The 16,635-nt window shown below is 38.1% G+C and overlaps 1 protein-coding gene and 1 long non-coding RNA gene across 3 annotated transcripts in view; one reads left to right on the top strand and one right to left on the bottom strand.

The window, feature by feature from the left end:
- Positions 1–5,834, top strand: part of LOC112949968 — a 23,883-nt gene extending 18,049 nt beyond the window's left edge. The window contains exon 4 of one of the 2 annotated variants that reach the window (XR_003249913.1): positions 4,007–5,834. This is a non-coding gene — a long non-coding RNA (uncharacterized LOC112949968). The remainder of the gene's footprint in view (positions 1–4,006) is intronic. The other variant, XR_003249914.1, reaches the window with a different exon arrangement.
- A 5,184-nt stretch (positions 5,835–11,018) lies between these two features.
- ADAM12 (ADAM metallopeptidase domain 12) overlaps positions 11,019–16,635 on the bottom strand; it is a 121,059-nt gene continuing 115,442 nt past the window's right edge. The window contains exons 21-22 of the mRNA XM_026042442.1: positions 13,797–13,924; positions 11,019–11,089 (exon numbers count right to left, since the gene is read on the bottom strand). Of these exons, the coding sequence (XP_025898227.1) occupies positions 11,029–11,089; positions 13,797–13,924 (189 nt within the window). The 3' untranslated portion in view covers positions 11,019–11,028. The remainder of the gene's footprint in view (positions 11,090–13,796; positions 13,925–16,635) is intronic.

The following is a 16,635-nucleotide window of genomic DNA, read 5'->3' on the forward strand; positions in this document are numbered from 1 at the left end:
ATGTGAATTTATTTATGGTGTATAGAGGCTGTATAAGATTGGTATTGCAACATGTATCTATACTTAAAGTGATTATAGTATATTAAAACATATGTTATATTTTGGCTTGTCATTATGTTTTCATAATCAGGCTATTTATAGTCTGATCACAGTTGCAAAATAATAATTTTTAACTTAGGATGTAGAATATTTTCCAGATTTTGTTACTACCATTTTTTTAGCCCACGGATGGGATTGTGCAAGTTCTCATCTGCTTCAGTGTAAGGAAGGCTCCTAGTTAAATATTTGGTGACTAGTTCGAGCTGGTTGAACTTGCATCCGAGTAGGTTAGAGTTTGCTTGCAGAGTGTCCTGAGGGAAAGAAAGTGGGATCAGGCCGCTGGGGGATAATAATATACAATCCCATAGCAATTTATAGTAAAAAAAAAAAATGTATGTCTGGAGCTTCAAGTCCATGCTATTGGAAAGGGGGAGTCTTTGTTAATCCACTTTTGTCTCAGTTTTGAGCACAGAACATTGTAGCTTGGAGGTGGTGTCCTCCAGAAGAAACCTAAAGAGGGAATCCTTGTGCTCTTTCCCATATATGCCAAATGCGTGTACATGCTTGGCTCTGGCCTGTTTTCCCCTCCTTCTCTAATTTATGTATTAACAGTTAGACCTGAAGGGATAGGAAGCAAACAACACTGATATCTTTATTTAAGAAAGAGCCTGTCCCAAGTTGCAGCTCCAGCAGACTTGGAGACAGGTGAATCTGCATTAAATTGAACTCCATTGTGCATTGCTCTTCATTTACGGAGCTTAAGGAATTTTCTGTAGACTGGATGGCTTCCAAATAATGTCATTTTGGTTTAGTGCTGTGTAGGTGGGTCCCTGTCTTGTCTGTAAAAGTACATGAGCTATTTACTTCAATGGCTTTAATTACAGCATCTCAGTGTAAAGATTTCTTTTGGGATTAGTTGTTTCTTGTTCTCTAAATCCATTAAAAAAAATAGTGTGCTGATTGCTGTATTGTTTGACACCAGTTCAACAGCAAAGGCTGGCAATCATAGGAGTGATGTTCCCGGGGAAGGGTGGTAAAATTGTTGTTAGCCTCCAAGGAAGCCTGTTCTTAAAGCCTGTCCTCAGGATTTTTATTAACTGTCTTGGCTTTTCCTTCCAAGGGCTCTGTTCCTACATGTTAGTTATTTCTTTAGCTGTAGCTTAAAACTTTGTGACTAAGTTCTAGGCTTTGGAAACTCTCTGAGTTTTTAAGTATTTAATTTCTTAAGTATTTAAGGTTTTGGACCTAAATGAGTGTGCAAGGGTACATTCAGTGAATACAATATGTTATAAAACAGGATAGCAACTCTTGCTAGCTAAAATGAAACTTTTAGGCTAATTACCCGAATTCTGAATCACATTTTTCCACTTATCCATCTTGTTTAAACAGGGTGCATGAGACATGACTGTAAAATAGTTGCTTGCCAGGCAGGTTTGATGCCTCTGTCTCTCGTCCACTGTCTTACTGACCTTTGAAGTGGGCTGACCCTTTAGAGGATTTCAGAAAGCTCTTAGGAGCTCACCAAACTTCAAAAATATAGTTACAATCCTATTCCTTGTCAGTACAGCATCAGCTATTTTCAACTTAGACACACATTATAGGGCTAGATTTTTGATAGATTTTTACTCTTCCTTATCAGACACTTAGATGGTAGTGAACACCCTTAACACTTGGAACAATGATAGTGATGTCCCATCTTCACAGCATTTCTTATTTTTTTTAATATTACAGTTTTGATGGTCACCTGGGTATTGTTACACATGTCAAATCTTAAGGCCAGAGAGAAATCTCTTGTTGGAAAGCCAGAGATCTGGGAGATTTCATGGCTTTGCATTGGGATGTGGATGGGAGGACGTGGTCATGTTATTGCAAGTGTGATTAATGATACTGTAAGGTCAGTGTTTTATCCGTATATTTCATTGAGAAGACGACATTTTCCTAGATCTAGAGAGGCTGGTCTTCCAGACCCATGCTAGTCTGGTGCTCTCCAGAGCATTGGCATGAGGACATTGTTATTCCTTTCCTTTTTAGCTGTATTTCATTTATGGGCATATAACAGTTCCTCAAGGTATGGGTAGTATGGAAAATTCTCTTACTAGTAGGAGCTATAGGATATGATAGCAAATCTCCCTGTCCTAAAATGGAAGTTCTTGTAGCTTTAGTAAAAATACAGCATTTTACTTTATTTGCAGGCTCCCATAAAGCTGGACATAGCCAGGATTGCCTGCTTTTTGCCTCACACCACAGGGGGACACAACTGTGCATTAGCAAGCAAAATGGGAGATATTTAGTGATGGCTCAGTAAATATTAGCAAGTGGGTGATATTATTTAATCAACGTGGTTGCAGTTGATAAGGTGCTCAGAAGCTCTGATTTAAGAGTGCTGGCAGACGAAATGAAAAGTTGAAGATTCAGAGATAAGGAGTGATGGATATAGTGTTATCCTAATTGAGAATAGGAGAGAATGTAAAGCACCGAGAAATTAAATTGATGACCTGTAAAACAAGTCTAGATTGTGGAAAAAATCAGATTGATTGAGGCTCCTTCGGGAGTGCAGACAGAGCAAGGGGCAGGAAACAAAGAGGAGATAAGCTTAAACTTATCAAATGGTTGTGTTAAGTTAGTCAGGATGATATGGATTTAATAAATGTTACTAAAAACTTGCAGACTGTGTTATGGAGTTTATTCCTTTTGTAAAATAGAGATTTTTTCATTAATTACCAGATATTACTGCATTGTTTTGGAGTTTATCAGGATTCCTGTCTTCACAGTTTTAATGTTGATGGATATTTATTCTAACAGTAAGTTTAATGACTAAGGCACCTAAAACTATGCTTTTTCCGTTAATGAATGTATAGTGCTGTACAGTATAATATGCTTTTCATTCTTGTGCTCTGATACTTCTAGATGAACAGAAAGAGAAAGTTTCTTCCCAGGAATGGTGTTTCTTTAAGGTGCATGGCCAATGGATATATTCTGCTGTGAGGGAATATTTTGAGGGTTAGATTCTGGAAAAATTTCCATTTAGTAGTAGCCACTATAAAGCTTTTAACTTGTCTTTTTTTCATGCTTTGTTTCCAGAGGATAAAAGGCAGGTAATATTTTGTTGTTGTTGTTCCTCAAAAGGACCAGATTTTGGAGCGATGAGTGGCCAGCAGTTATCATTGGCTGAAGTGGTGAGAGAAGAACTGATTAAGGTTAAGTTGAAGTTCCCTTAGCAGTCAGGTCTCTTGCTGGAAAAAGTATTTTGGATTTAGGGATTTTTTTTTAACTTTGGAAACTTGAGGACATTGTGGGTGGGGGAGATAAACGCCCAGTACTGCAAATTTCAGTGCAGTTTGACAGTGTGAAGGAACAACATCCCAAGCCCTGTTAATAGTCCAGTAAAGTCAAGGCTGTCAGGGAAGATAAATCTGAAATGTGAGCTTCTTGAAAGCCTAATTCACCTACTCACATCACTCTGTTTAATTATCTTTCCTGTTATTCATGCTGGTGTTTGTGGAGTTTCCTAGGATACATTTCAGTTGCAAATTTCCTGACAGATGTTAAAAACAAAGAGAAAGGGGAAAAAAAGACTCCATAAAGGTACTTGTATAGAATATTCCTCTGTAACTACCTTTAGGTTTGGGATTTGCCAGACTGGCTGAGAAAAATGGTCTGGCAAGAGACCTGTGTTGTGGTGAAAACTGGAGGATTTACATAAAATTGGCTAAATCTGCCAGATAGCAGAGCTCAAAGGGGATACGTTGAAAAGGAGGAAGGAATGACAGAGAAAGACCCAAACATGATAAAGAGGGAAGAAGTGAGGAAAGGATCCTGGATGTGGAACCCACAGCACGTGGGTCGGGCCGTGAGTTTCAGACTACGAGTCGTCGTTAGAGCTTTAGCTCTAGATTAGTGTAAAACACACCCTGGTCTGCTGCTTATCATAGACTACGGCTTTTGTTTCAACCTCTGCTCCACCGAGGGCTCTGGGAGGAGTCTCCAGGACTGCAGCCCAACACGGAGCTTTGGTGATTGTGGTTCCAGGTGCCACAGGAACCAGGGGATGGATCTTGCTTCTCATATCTGCAGTTCTGCAAAGCATTGATCATCGCGGTGCTCTTTCGGCCAAGCTCAGAGATGTGGAGTTCACTATACAGCCATGTAATCGATGGTGATATTTGATATTCAATTTAGAAACAATATCATCTCTTAATCTGACTTTGGGTCACATCAACAATGCAAACAGATTTATCTCCAGATTTAATAAATATTTGTCTTTTGCAACATGTAAAAATTAAAGCATTTGGGTGGACACCACTGAGGAGAATTTCTGCAGTGAAAAATATCAGGTTGCAAAAGTAAACAAAGTTTCCTCCTCCTTTTATTTTTTAACTGTTAAATTGAATATGCTGTTGTTTTTATCTGGAAATAGCTAGAAGTTTTCACAGGCAAGCATGAATAATTTCTATATCTGATTTCCCAATTTATTTTTTAAACATATTTCCATCTATATTTCTGATTTTTGTTTGTTTAGAACTTGGTTACTGTATTAGAAGACAAGCAGAAAAAGCTGGGGGAAAATCTGCTATTTCCCTACCTTGCAACTCAGAGATGGGTAATGATAAAAGTCAGGGAAGGTCTTTTGCTTTTAAGCATATCTATAGTTTTAGAATAGCTTTGTCCTTACATTGAAACCAAAACCCTTTTGTATCCATTGTTAGATGTAAAGGAAAATATTCACATACACAAACATTCCTTGTTGACATTCCCTTGGGAATACTGCAAGTCATCTGTAAATGAAATGCTGGATTTTTCTTTTCTTCTTTAATGCTCTCCTTTCTTCTTTAAAACCTTTCTGTCTTCATGACTGTCCCTCTAGTAAACAAAATTAGCAATTCTTACTGAAACTTGTTAATATTCATCTTTAAATTTTCCAAGGAGAGGCTGCCTAGCCTCAAATCATGAGCACAGTGCTGTGCAGCACATTGAGCTGGGATTAAAGAATACATTTAAGGTGTTCAGCTAGCTAACATGCTATCAGGAAAGCTTGGTAGGAAACTATAAAGTTGATCTATCTTTGTAAATATAAATATATACTTGATCTTTTGGATTTCAGTTATTTGCAGCCTTAATGGAAAAATAATTGGGTATTAGCCTGGAACTTTCAGACAAATCTTCGCTATCGTCCTGTCTGGCAGGGACATTGGCTGGGAGGTACACAGAAGTTGTCACTGTCAAATTCAAACCAACAAAGTTATTCTTCTTTTTAAAGATGTAAAATCATTATTTTAACCTTTGGCTTAGCCTGGCATTAAATAGTAGCTGGATTTACTTACCACATACAATAATGGAGTATTTGTATCCTGCGTACTGTACTCTGAAATGGACAGTTGAACTAAGCTTGAAGGGAGGAAGGTTATTTTTAAATCAACACTGCTTTAGTAGCAGACCATATCTGTTGCATAGTAAGTAAAAAGACTGATTTACTGTTAAAGATAAATGACATTCATTGCTAGCATTTTCTACAGTGAAACGCTCTGCAGGTTAGGGATTCCTCTGCAAATACCTGAGATCCCAGAAGCTGCAGGGCAGGGAGCTGGGAGCTTCCTGAAATCGCAGGCATGCTCACACACCACTGAAATGCAGAGCGTGCAAGGCCATTTATCTGCATAGACTTAAACACCTGCAAAGTCACCTGTCCAGCCTCCCTGCCCAAAGCCAGTTCTGGCCCATGGTAAACAGGTAAGCGACTTGTGCAGGATTAAATTTCTGCTCCGTAATCAGCTGGACAAGGACTGCTCTATTAGACATGCTGCTTAATGGCAGTTGCTTGTTATTCCGTCTGTCTGCTATGTGCTCTCGCTCTGCCTGTGTTTTCAGTCTGCAGAACAGCCAATGCATCTATTTGCTTCTTGTTTTTTAATGGTATATTATGTATATTATTCCTGGCTTAACTTTTTTTAATAATTACTTAGCAAATTGTTTCCTTTTTTAACTGAAAAAAAATTTCAAACATGTTCTGGGAATATCTGCATCCATAAACTGCAGTGACATAATAATGAATCCTATATACCAGAGAGAAAAAAAGGTGTTTGTTCCATATTATCCTTTTATTTCATATGTGTATTTAGAGCAATGGAAAAATACCCTTATCTGGTATATTTTATGGTATATTTTATGTTGAGGAAATGCTTGCATTTTATTAACAATGTGGATAATTACATAGACAAAACCAAATATACCACATTTATTGAGAGTACTTAACAATAAGCAAGTTTTTCAGCATTGAATTTCGAGATTGTCTTCGCTTGAAGCACCTTTGAAAGTAAGATTCTACATGAAATTCATACATAAGTAAAAACCTGTTACATTGATAAAAGCCTATTGCATAGACTGAAAAGTTTAGCAAGGTGAAGCATTAAGCATTATAAAGGAATGGTTCAAAAAAAAAAGTGTTGGTTGGCTTTACTCTAGTCTGTGCTCATGCTGAGCCAAGCAGGCAGTACACATTAAGCAGTGAAAATTATCACAACTACATGATTTTTTTAACCACAGCACTTTTTCAAAGGAAAATGTTTTGTATTTTTAGACATCCTGCTTTAACACATTTCTAAAATACTTCTGTACCTTCTCTTAGTTTGACTGTTCACAGTCATAAGTCTGTTCTAAATGTTTTATTTAAAAATATTCAAATTTTATCTTACGCTGATGCTTCTCTTGTGCACAGGAGACTTTAGGTAGGAAAGATGTGTACTCGAAGGAATTGAATTCAGCGATATAAAAGTAGGACATGTAGTAAAGAGATAAAAATTCATTTTTCTTTTTGTCCAGACAGATCTACACACTGCTTTCCTCTCAAAGGCCCATGAGCAGCCAGTGTGCAGATGAGGAAACCCAGAGCCAGAACACCACTTTATTTGCAAAAGGAAAGAGCAAGGGAGGGGAATTGCAGGGAAATGTTTATCTTTGACATCATGATGCTGTTGGGGATCCTACCTCTGAATTAACTGAATTCCGAGCTTTAAAACGCTTGTCTCAGTATGCTGTGAATTTTAATGCTTCTCTCTCATTTAACATTATATACATATAACATATATACTAGTGTGTGAGAGCAGCTTTAACTTCTGGCAACATGTAGTGTAGTTATCTGGAACGATGGTCTGTGTGTGGAATGAGCTTTAGCATTACTGAGTTTATAAAATTATGTTGCAGAGTTAATTTGTTTACTGCTACGTTGCAATTTGTAGTTAAAGTACTAGAATTAGAAGTTAGTAAAAGAAAACGTTACTCAAATGATCAGAAAAAAGATTTGAACTGAACTAAGAAATAATTATATATGTGTTCAGTATTTCAAGCCTTTGAAAAGGGAAATCATGGACTTAAAAGATGCTCTCTGGTAAGTGACAGCAGTTAAAAAAAAAAAAAGTATAGGGAAATTAAAATTGAGAGATTTGATGGGAGATGCTATTTGTGTTTTATTTTGCATACTGATTCATTTCTCATTATGATTTGTAATTGTGGTTCTATTTGCATAATAGCATTTTTGTGGCCTGCTTTGTGCCCTCTCCTCGCCTCTGGAAGGGGCGCTTGCCTAGCTGCGGAGCCGCAGTATTGGGCGGGAGGCTGCAGCAGGAGCAGGGACGAGGCGGCCAGGAGGAGCAGCCGTCGGCACCCCGGGCGCTGGGCTCCCCGTCGGCACCCCGGGCGCTGGGCTCCCCGTCGGCACCCCGGGCGCTGGGCTCCCCGTCGGCACCCCGGGCGCTGGGCTCATCGGGAAATCTCGCTCCTGAAGAGAAATTCAACTCCGCAGAAGATTATTTGAAGGGATGAAGCATCTTCTCTGTTCAAGGTAGTTTAAAAGTTAAAGTATAGGGCATAGAGGTAGATGCACTTGTTAGGGCAGCCCTTACAGCCTCTGCTGAAGGCACTTTCTGGAAAGCAGCTAGGCCAGGTAGGTACAATAACGCCTACAACGGAGCAGCAAACATTGAAATTTCACATCCTGATCTCTTCCGTGGTAATTTGCTCAGAATGTCTTTAACATTGTAAAACGATTCATGTAGTTTTCACAATGGATTTTGCATGAAATCTACATGTCTAATCACTAACTTTGCATATATATTAAAAAAACAAAACAAACAAACAAACCCTCACACTACCATCTATTACTCTCATCCTCCTGAGGGGGGAAAAAAGAAAAAATGAACTGAACATGAACTGTGTGGTTTTTTTTTCACAGATCTTTTCTGCCTGTAGAATTTTGTATGAGTATGTATAAATGAATTAGCATAACTGCTAATTGCAAGGATGCCAGATTATGTGACTGTTCCATACATCATACCTCCTCCTCAGTTTTGCTTTAAAAATAAAATTCAGTGTGCAGTGTGTCAGTAACCACCATCTGTTCATTTCAAGTAATAGCAGTCATTTCTCAGCGTGTTTGCAGTTTGTATTTTGTTTCAGGTAGAGAATTCGGATTTTTTTTCCCCCAAAAGGTATAAAAATAACATATCAGCTCCATGAGATAATATATACATGTCATCTCACACTTGAAATGATAAAACTACCTTCCAAGTCATTGCATACATATGCTGCAGCTGTTTAACTTAGAAAAGCGTTAATAGTTAATAAATCTGACATATACTTTCCTGCTTATTGAGCAGTTTTTCATAGTTCACAGCTTGCTTAAATGTATTTTTTAGCTATTTCTCTGGGAAGAGAGATGACTTAAGACAGCAAAAGGGTATTTTGTTAATGCCGTGTTGCCTCGGGGCTCACGTGGGCCACCTGGAGAAGCCACCAGCCCTCGCTCCTCTTGCCGAGACCATACAGGTGGGTTCATCCACAAATGCCACTTTTGCTGGGACTGGGGACACTTAGTGAAAGAATGGTAGAGATCAAGCTGAAAAATTATTTGTGTTCCTTTTGTTTCTGCTTTTGGAGGAAGGTTGTGGAGAACAGGTCTGTAGTGCAACAGGGTATTAACAACATCAGAACTTGCCAGCTTCTGTGTGCTCAGTTTCCAGACTAGATGGTCTGTGCCCTGTTCTGGATTAAATATTGGTTAGAAGCTCCTTGTAAATATAGGAATATGTTTCAGTGCCGGATTTGGCTACTTCTATATCATAAAACATACATCTCAATAAAAGTCACACCCCAGTTTTCTACTTCTTACCTTAATAGACTTGTGGTAGGCCTTGCTCAGGGAATTTAATGGCACTAGCTTTAGATGCATCTAATTTCACATTCTTTTTCTAACAATTTCATGTAAGAATCTCTTACATCTACTTTCAGAAATAGGTGGCTGCAGTGTTAAGTATCTGTGATTCTGAAAGGGGCCTCTTCAAACAAAAGAAATGAGATCACGTTTTCTGCTGTTTATTGAGACGGCTCCCCCCCTTTTACATGTAAGTTAACTGTTGACAGAAGTTAAAAACTTTTAAATGCAAATATCTCACAGACTTATAAAGCATCATACAAATGTTCTCATAGCACCTGGAAAAGCTTGGATTCAACCGCATTGCCAGGCCAAGGATGAATCAACATCCTCCTATTGTAATAACTATCCACACAGTACAAAACATGCTGGTGTTTCTATTATGGTTGCTTTGTGAAGCAAATTTTAATTTTATTTTGCTATTAAGCAACAATCTAAAGTATGGTTTGTTTTGGTTTATTTACGTTATCCATAAAAACATGACTGCTCTATTCCGAGGAAAACTACATACAATTATACTTACTGAAAAGAGATCCAAGTTTCTATCAATGCTTTTATTTTTGCTTAAAGAAAAAACTACAAACAACTAGGAAACTCACCTATGTAAGGCAATAGTTCCCAATCCTTCTATTTTAAATGATATTTGAAAATTGTTTTTATTACAGCATATATGAAATAACTTTATTCAGCAGTGCTACAGAGGACTAGAAGAGATGAGATGTAATTAGATATAGTAAAGAGTGATGGAGATTTTTCTTCCCCATCTTAAAATATCCATCTATTAAAGTAGGTATTTTGTTATGAAAATGTAAAAAACCCAGAACAATATTTGAGCAGTTAAATACAAAACAGTAGTAACTATGCAAAATACAGTTGACAAGCAGAGCGACGAGGCAAAAGAAATAAGAGTTGCTTTTTAAGGTGTAATTCTCTGTAATGCTTAGCTATACATGTCGTATAGCTGTACAACATAGCGAGATGGTACAACCTTACACAATATATATAGACTGCTTGTAATTACCAATGCATCCAAAATGTAATGGCACTTGCAGGCCCCATATCTGCATTAATACGTATTAACCATAGTGTGTCTGAGGAAAATGAGGTTACAGAACAATTTTCATGATATACAGTACTTCTTCAGTAAGAGAACTCGTCAAAAACGAAGAATAAAAAATGAATCTTTCAGTACACATTTCGTGACAGTTTCAAACAGTAACATGAAAATGGAAACTACAGTACGACTGCTGGTGCCACGGGGTACTCTGGTTAATACAGGTGCAGATATTGGGCATTTCACTATGTTCCCAAAATACGTTTTACCTGATGTACTTATTCAAAAGTTTTCTATAAACTACTGAGATGGTCTGTAGACATTTGGTTTATCCATGAGTATCAGTACTTCATAAAGAATAGGTCAAAACTAAACACTCTACGTAGGACCAATAGAGCATAATTATTCAAGTTCACTAAAATATTACAAAAAAAAAAAAAAAAGGCGGCTTCCTTCATAGGAAAGCTCAGCTCTGGTAAAAATATCTACTACAGTGCACTGCACTGTAATAAATATTCAACATAAATTAATAATTTACAAGTACCTGAGCAAGTATACAGAGCACCATAGCACAGCACAGCACCAAAGGCAGTAGCTCAGAATTCTTAAAAATTATGCTGTTTTAAACATTAAAAATTCTAAGTATTGTCATAAAAGTGAACTCCAGCTGGAGTTTAAAGATAGTGCAAACTTCTGTCTTCACTTTTTCCAATAAAGGTGTCAGGTTTTCTAGTCATTTCACATCAGCAGTGTTGCCAGCCTTGGGTACCTGGGGGGGATGTTTAGGAGCAGGTCTGTTGGAAAGAAAGAAAATAGCAAATTGTTATTTAAACTTTCCAAGCGATAGCACCAGGCTGTCTCTGCTGCTCTCAGACATGTCAGGTCCTCTGTTAATTGCTGTCTGGCCAGCAGGATGAGCTCGCTCAGTGTTTCAGCTCTTTCCACTCTGCTCTTTGACAGGTGCTCATCAGCTTTGCAGCCCTTCAAAAATACTACTTCATCTTACAGAGCAGCAGTCAGTTTAAAGCAGTTTAAAGTCAGTTTAGAGCCAGCTTGCTACCACCTGGCATACAGAATTTGAGCATATATAATTCATAGTAAGCAACTTGATCAAAGGTTCACCTTTGTGGTCTTTTTTACTAAAAACATTAAACAACTAACTCAATTGTATTTTTAAATTAATTCAATTAAGTTAAACTCAATTTTAAAATTTTGAAAATTAAAAATAAAACTAACTCAATTTTATTTTTAATTTTTTTCTGAAGTGCCTCAGTAGTGGAATTTCGAGACCCTGCAATGCTACTCCTGTCTTCCTTGGAGCTCATCTGGTATTCATAGGAAACTGAAGACCGTTGGGTAAGAAAATAAGGATGCCTTCCCAATCCTGGTATTTTAAAGCAATTAGAATCGCAGTGTAAACAGCAGCTGACAGCTCTGCAGCTGAGCCAGCAGCCAAGTCAGAACTTTTAGGTAAACTGAGAAATGCATGAAAATCATGGGAGGGAATTCTTCAGAGACTAGGTATTTGCTTGCAGCATAATTGGAAAATGGGGTGGCTCTATAAAAATGAGATTCTCACTGATAGGGGCCTGGGAAAATTAGTTTTACAAAGTCTCAGCATAACTAACACCTATTAAAGGAGGTGAGGAAGGATTTCTGCTACTGAAAAGAGTTGGAAGACAATCTTCTAAATCGATATTAGCACTTGCTTAATAAAGGCACAGTTCTTCACAATGCAGTATTGTTGTATAACAACACTATATATGTCATTGTAAATCAGCTGGGTATCCAAAGAGGTATCGCAAAAGAAGCTGTGATCAGAATATTAGACTACTTTGTGCTCCTGAGACCTGCACCATGATCTATAACTAAATGTTTGTTTCTTGGATGTGTTTGAGGGAATGTACATACTTCATATGATGAAAATTACATGACAGGGTGATTTTTAAAGCATCTGAATTACACTTATTGACAGTATTTTTCTTTAGTGGTCATGGTTTGTATTAAAAAAAAAGCCACAAATTCTTCAGAGATCCTTGATGGAACAGCCTTACTGCAAGCTATTATTATTACTATTTAATTTACCTCGTTTCCTTAGTTCCCTAACCATTATATTCCCTATGCATTCTGATATATATGTATCCATATACAGACACACACATACATGCACACACTTTTTTTTTTTTTAACAGATTCTATTATCTTTTGTGTAGCACTGTTTGTGTGTGATGCTAGTTTCTATAAACCATTACCAAGTGGATTATTTTCTGATAACATTGAAACATATTATAATGGCAAAAAATTCTTATAAGCAATTCCTGCCATTAAAACATTTTTTGGTTTAGTGAAATAATCCATGTATAGACAGAGGCTAGAGAGCCTTGCCAGCACCATGGAGAGAACCTGAGCCTGCAGATCTGTCTTGATTATGTTTTTATAGTCTCCTCCTCCAGCGGGGAATTGTTACTCCACTTCAAAATTGACTTTTTAATCATCTCTTTTTGAATGTGTACAGCTTGTGTGTTCTGAATATTTTGGGTTATGGTTTCAGATGCTATAAATTGATGTTCTCCCATTGTGAAGTGTGGGGAAAGAAAGCAGCTTTTATTGGTGGTTGATTTTCAGACACTCTAATGCTGTGGGTCTCCTGAGTAATTGAGCCTTTTCTTAAAGACCTTGGTTTCTCTTGAAAATGGTGCTTATTAACTCCTTTCTTTTGCAAGGAATTGTATTTATTGAGCAGTTTGTGTAAACATGAAGTCAGTTAGATGCTTAGAGCCAAAGTTTTGTATCTCGCATAAATTCTCACAGTTCTGTGGAAGGTAGTGCAATTATGCTGATATACTCTCACGGAGAATCAATCCAATACTGCGTATTTTTTAGGAGCAAACACAGAATGTTTGTTGTGTGGCTCTCAGCAGTAGTTACAGCCTAATCTCTTTATGTACATGGTATTAGAATAAAGCTCATTATTTTTAATCTGTTTTGCTAAAGAAATAAGGTTAATATAGCTCTGCCTGCCTGCCTGCCCTTACCCGTGTGTCAGTTTTGGTTCTGTAGTTTGTTGATTTAGATTTTTTTTTAAAACTAAATTTGACAGAAGGATAGCTGCTGCCTAATCAATATTATGCTTGTCTAAGCTTCAGGGAATATGTGGGCTGGAAAAAACAGAGAAGCTCTGTCTCCATTGTACCATAAGCTCATTCTTTGTACGACATCAGAGAATTTGCATATAATCAAATTTATGACAGAAACCTGAAAACCAGGCTTGGTTTCCCTGGCTGCAGAAGCGTTCAGTACCTGCTGGCTGGCAACAGCATGGCAATCTGGTTATGCAAGGGAAGGAGGGAACCCAAATCCCAGCTTGAATTCCTAAAATTATCACGTTTAACGGCTGCTGCTTTTTCCAAAAGTTCAGGAGATCTGCTGGAAGACATTTTATGCCTCCCCTTGAAGAATTTGCTTCAAATGAGACTGCAGATTTTGCTTAGGAGAACTCACCTCACTGGAGTGACTGGAGGCAGAGCTTTTGCCTGGCCGGGTGCGCGGCTGCACGAGCTGCTGTAGCGGCCTCTGCTCAGGGGGTCTGCAGGTAAAGGCTTCCGCGGAGGGCTGGGCTTGTGGCTGTCCTGTTAGGGAACATACATCCACACTTATAACTCGCATATCATATATTTATCAGTCACAACTGAGCTGTGTCAAAGATGTTCACTGCAGTTGTGGTCAGACACCTTTAAATGAGTACATCTTAACATATTTTTTAACAAGGGCATACTTTAGGGATGTTGATTCTTTATTTCAGAAAGGTTGCATCTCTGTTAATGATTATTTGGTGACAAATGAAGAAAACTGATTGTGTGTGTGTGTGTGTATATATATATATATATATACACATATATATATATATGGAAAGCTGGAAATCCTACGACTGACCTGAAAATGCAAACATAGATGACCATTAAATCAAACTGTTTAAGTCTGGTTTGCACTGGGAGTATTTGTGGATTTTTCTGAGAGATGAGGCTGTGTTTTCATTGTGCAATGAAATGATTCATTAATAGAGAACAGAAGTCATCTGCTGTCAGGCATGAGAGATGTCTGTTCTGTGTGGTCCTTGAAACATTGCAAACTGTTAACAAAGTTTTACTGATCTTAATTAGAAAAGAAGATGACAAGAAGGAAGAAAGACATGTCTATACCATCTAATAAAAAAAAAAGATAGTTTGCAAAAGGAGCAAGAAGCCAAATTTCAAAAGGTATTCTAGAAGGAGAAAGTCTAAGTAGATTTTCATTTAACCTGAATTTTATCCAACTACATCGTTGATTCAAATAGGATTTTTTTGCCCTAATAAATCAGCTTCTGTCTTAAAAACTTCTGTATGGAGATAATTAAGCTGCCTTCTAGCTCCCTGCTGTAATACTTGATCACTATGCCAATATTGTGGGGAAAAATTCCATTATGAGGAACTGGAAGCAGTGACTTGCTCAAGTCATGCAGACTGTCTGATTTGCCCAGAAGCTTCAGATCTCTCTGCTCTTTGAACATTATAAATATATTTATATAACATAATAAAAGAATATGAAAAAAAGACTAATTTTCTCTTTCCTAATAAGGTTATGTCAAGCTAATAGCGAAGCTGACCAAAGACAAACAGGAGGAGAGTGGAATTTAGCTGAGGCTGCCCTGGATACTTTATTCAAGCAAGCAGCTCACTGCATGGATTCCTCCTGAAGACAACACACCATTCCAGTACACGTTCCTCGTCTTGAGCATTCCTCTTTCCCTCCTTCTCAAGGCCAATGGTTGCTTTTGCAATAGGGAAATGCAGACTGGCAATGGAGGCATGGTGCTAAAGGCTTCAGTGCAAGAGGTTTCTTTCTCTTTTTTTCTTTTTTTTCCCCAAACTACTTTTTTTTTTCCCCAAGCCTCTCCAGCTTTCATTGCCCAAATTTGTATTAGTAACTTAGCATTCAGTGCGCCTAGACTCTGTATTCAGACAAATACCCCCTTCAGTTTTTCTAGCTGTGCTGGAGAAAAAAAAAAAAAAAACCACAATTCCCTTAAGAAGCTGCTGCAACGACATCAGGTATAGTACCTTTTAATTCATGATTTAACTTGCTTTGCAGATATGTTTTGAGTAGGGCCCTGAAAGAAGGTTCTTGGATGAAATGCATTGGACAAGAAAGGACATCTCCCTCCCTTTACCAGGACAGGGATTGAGCAGGATTCCTTGTGCCAGCCCTCTGTGCAGGGAATGCCAGTGTGAGGAAATGAAGCACCCCTCAAAGGATGGGCATTAACAGGAATTACTGTGGCAGAAGGTGAACACAGCTCAAGCGCACTAGGGAAAAGTGAAAATACCACGCTCTTTTTCCCATGATAAAGAGAGCCTGTAAAATATGAGATGTATTTTAGTGATAAGATGATGGGAGGCTGCAGTTGAACACAAACAGTAAAAGTAAAGCAAGTAAAAGTGATTAAATCAGACGGCATGGGCAGAATCCCTGCTCAGGATAAACTTGCAGCGCTTCAGTGATTTCAGTTGTGCTGATTTATATTGACTGTGAATCTGGCCCTTACTGTCTGCTTGCTTTGGGAGCACAGCTGAAAGCAGAAAAAGCTGTTTGTCAGTCAGAAGATTGTTAAATATTAAACTTGACAACACTTTATTTGCTACCTCTAACTGTTTGACTTGCATCTGAAAGGGCAATATATAGTAAACCAATAATCCCTTCATCACTGTCTCTGCAGCCACGAGAAGGGAAAAGAAAGATGCAGTTTTAGTGTCTGCAATGCCTGTGGTGCCTTAGTTACCTGGGAATGGGCACGATGTCCATTCTGCAGGGTATCTGCATGTGCTTAGCTATTATTTCAGGAGCATATCAGTATAAAGATTGCAGCCTGGACTATCTAAGTGCAGAGGCCTTGCGGGTGAGCAGGCTGGGTTTAAATAGACCTCTCAGAGCAGGGAAGCCACACGAGGCAGCTGTGAGACTGGAAGCAGTGGAGGGCTCAGACCCTCTTGTTCAGCACTGGTCTGCAGTATCGAGCATCTGGATGACATTAAGAGTGCAGCAATGATTTTTAAAGTGCTTTTGAGAGATGACCTAGTGAATTTAGTTCCAAGAGATTAGTGTTGAGGCAATACTTTAAGCAGTATCCATATAAATTAGACTGAAGTTATTCTAAATGTAATTTAGTTCCTCCAAGCTTTCTGAGAGGGGATGAAGTTGGGAGGGGTGTTAAATAGCTAAGTTGCAAAAAAAAGGGTTTTTTTTTTTCTGCCAATACAGTATTTTTTGTGTTCCTACAATAGAAAAAGTAGCTATTTCTCACCCT

The sequence above is a fragment of the Nothoprocta perdicaria genome, unplaced genomic scaffold, assembly GCF_003342845.1.
Source record: "Nothoprocta perdicaria isolate Ctin4 unplaced genomic scaffold, notPer1 scaffold_301, whole genome shotgun sequence".
In the NCBI taxonomy this organism is placed as follows: Eukaryota; Metazoa; Chordata; class Aves; order Tinamiformes; family Tinamidae; genus Nothoprocta; species Nothoprocta perdicaria.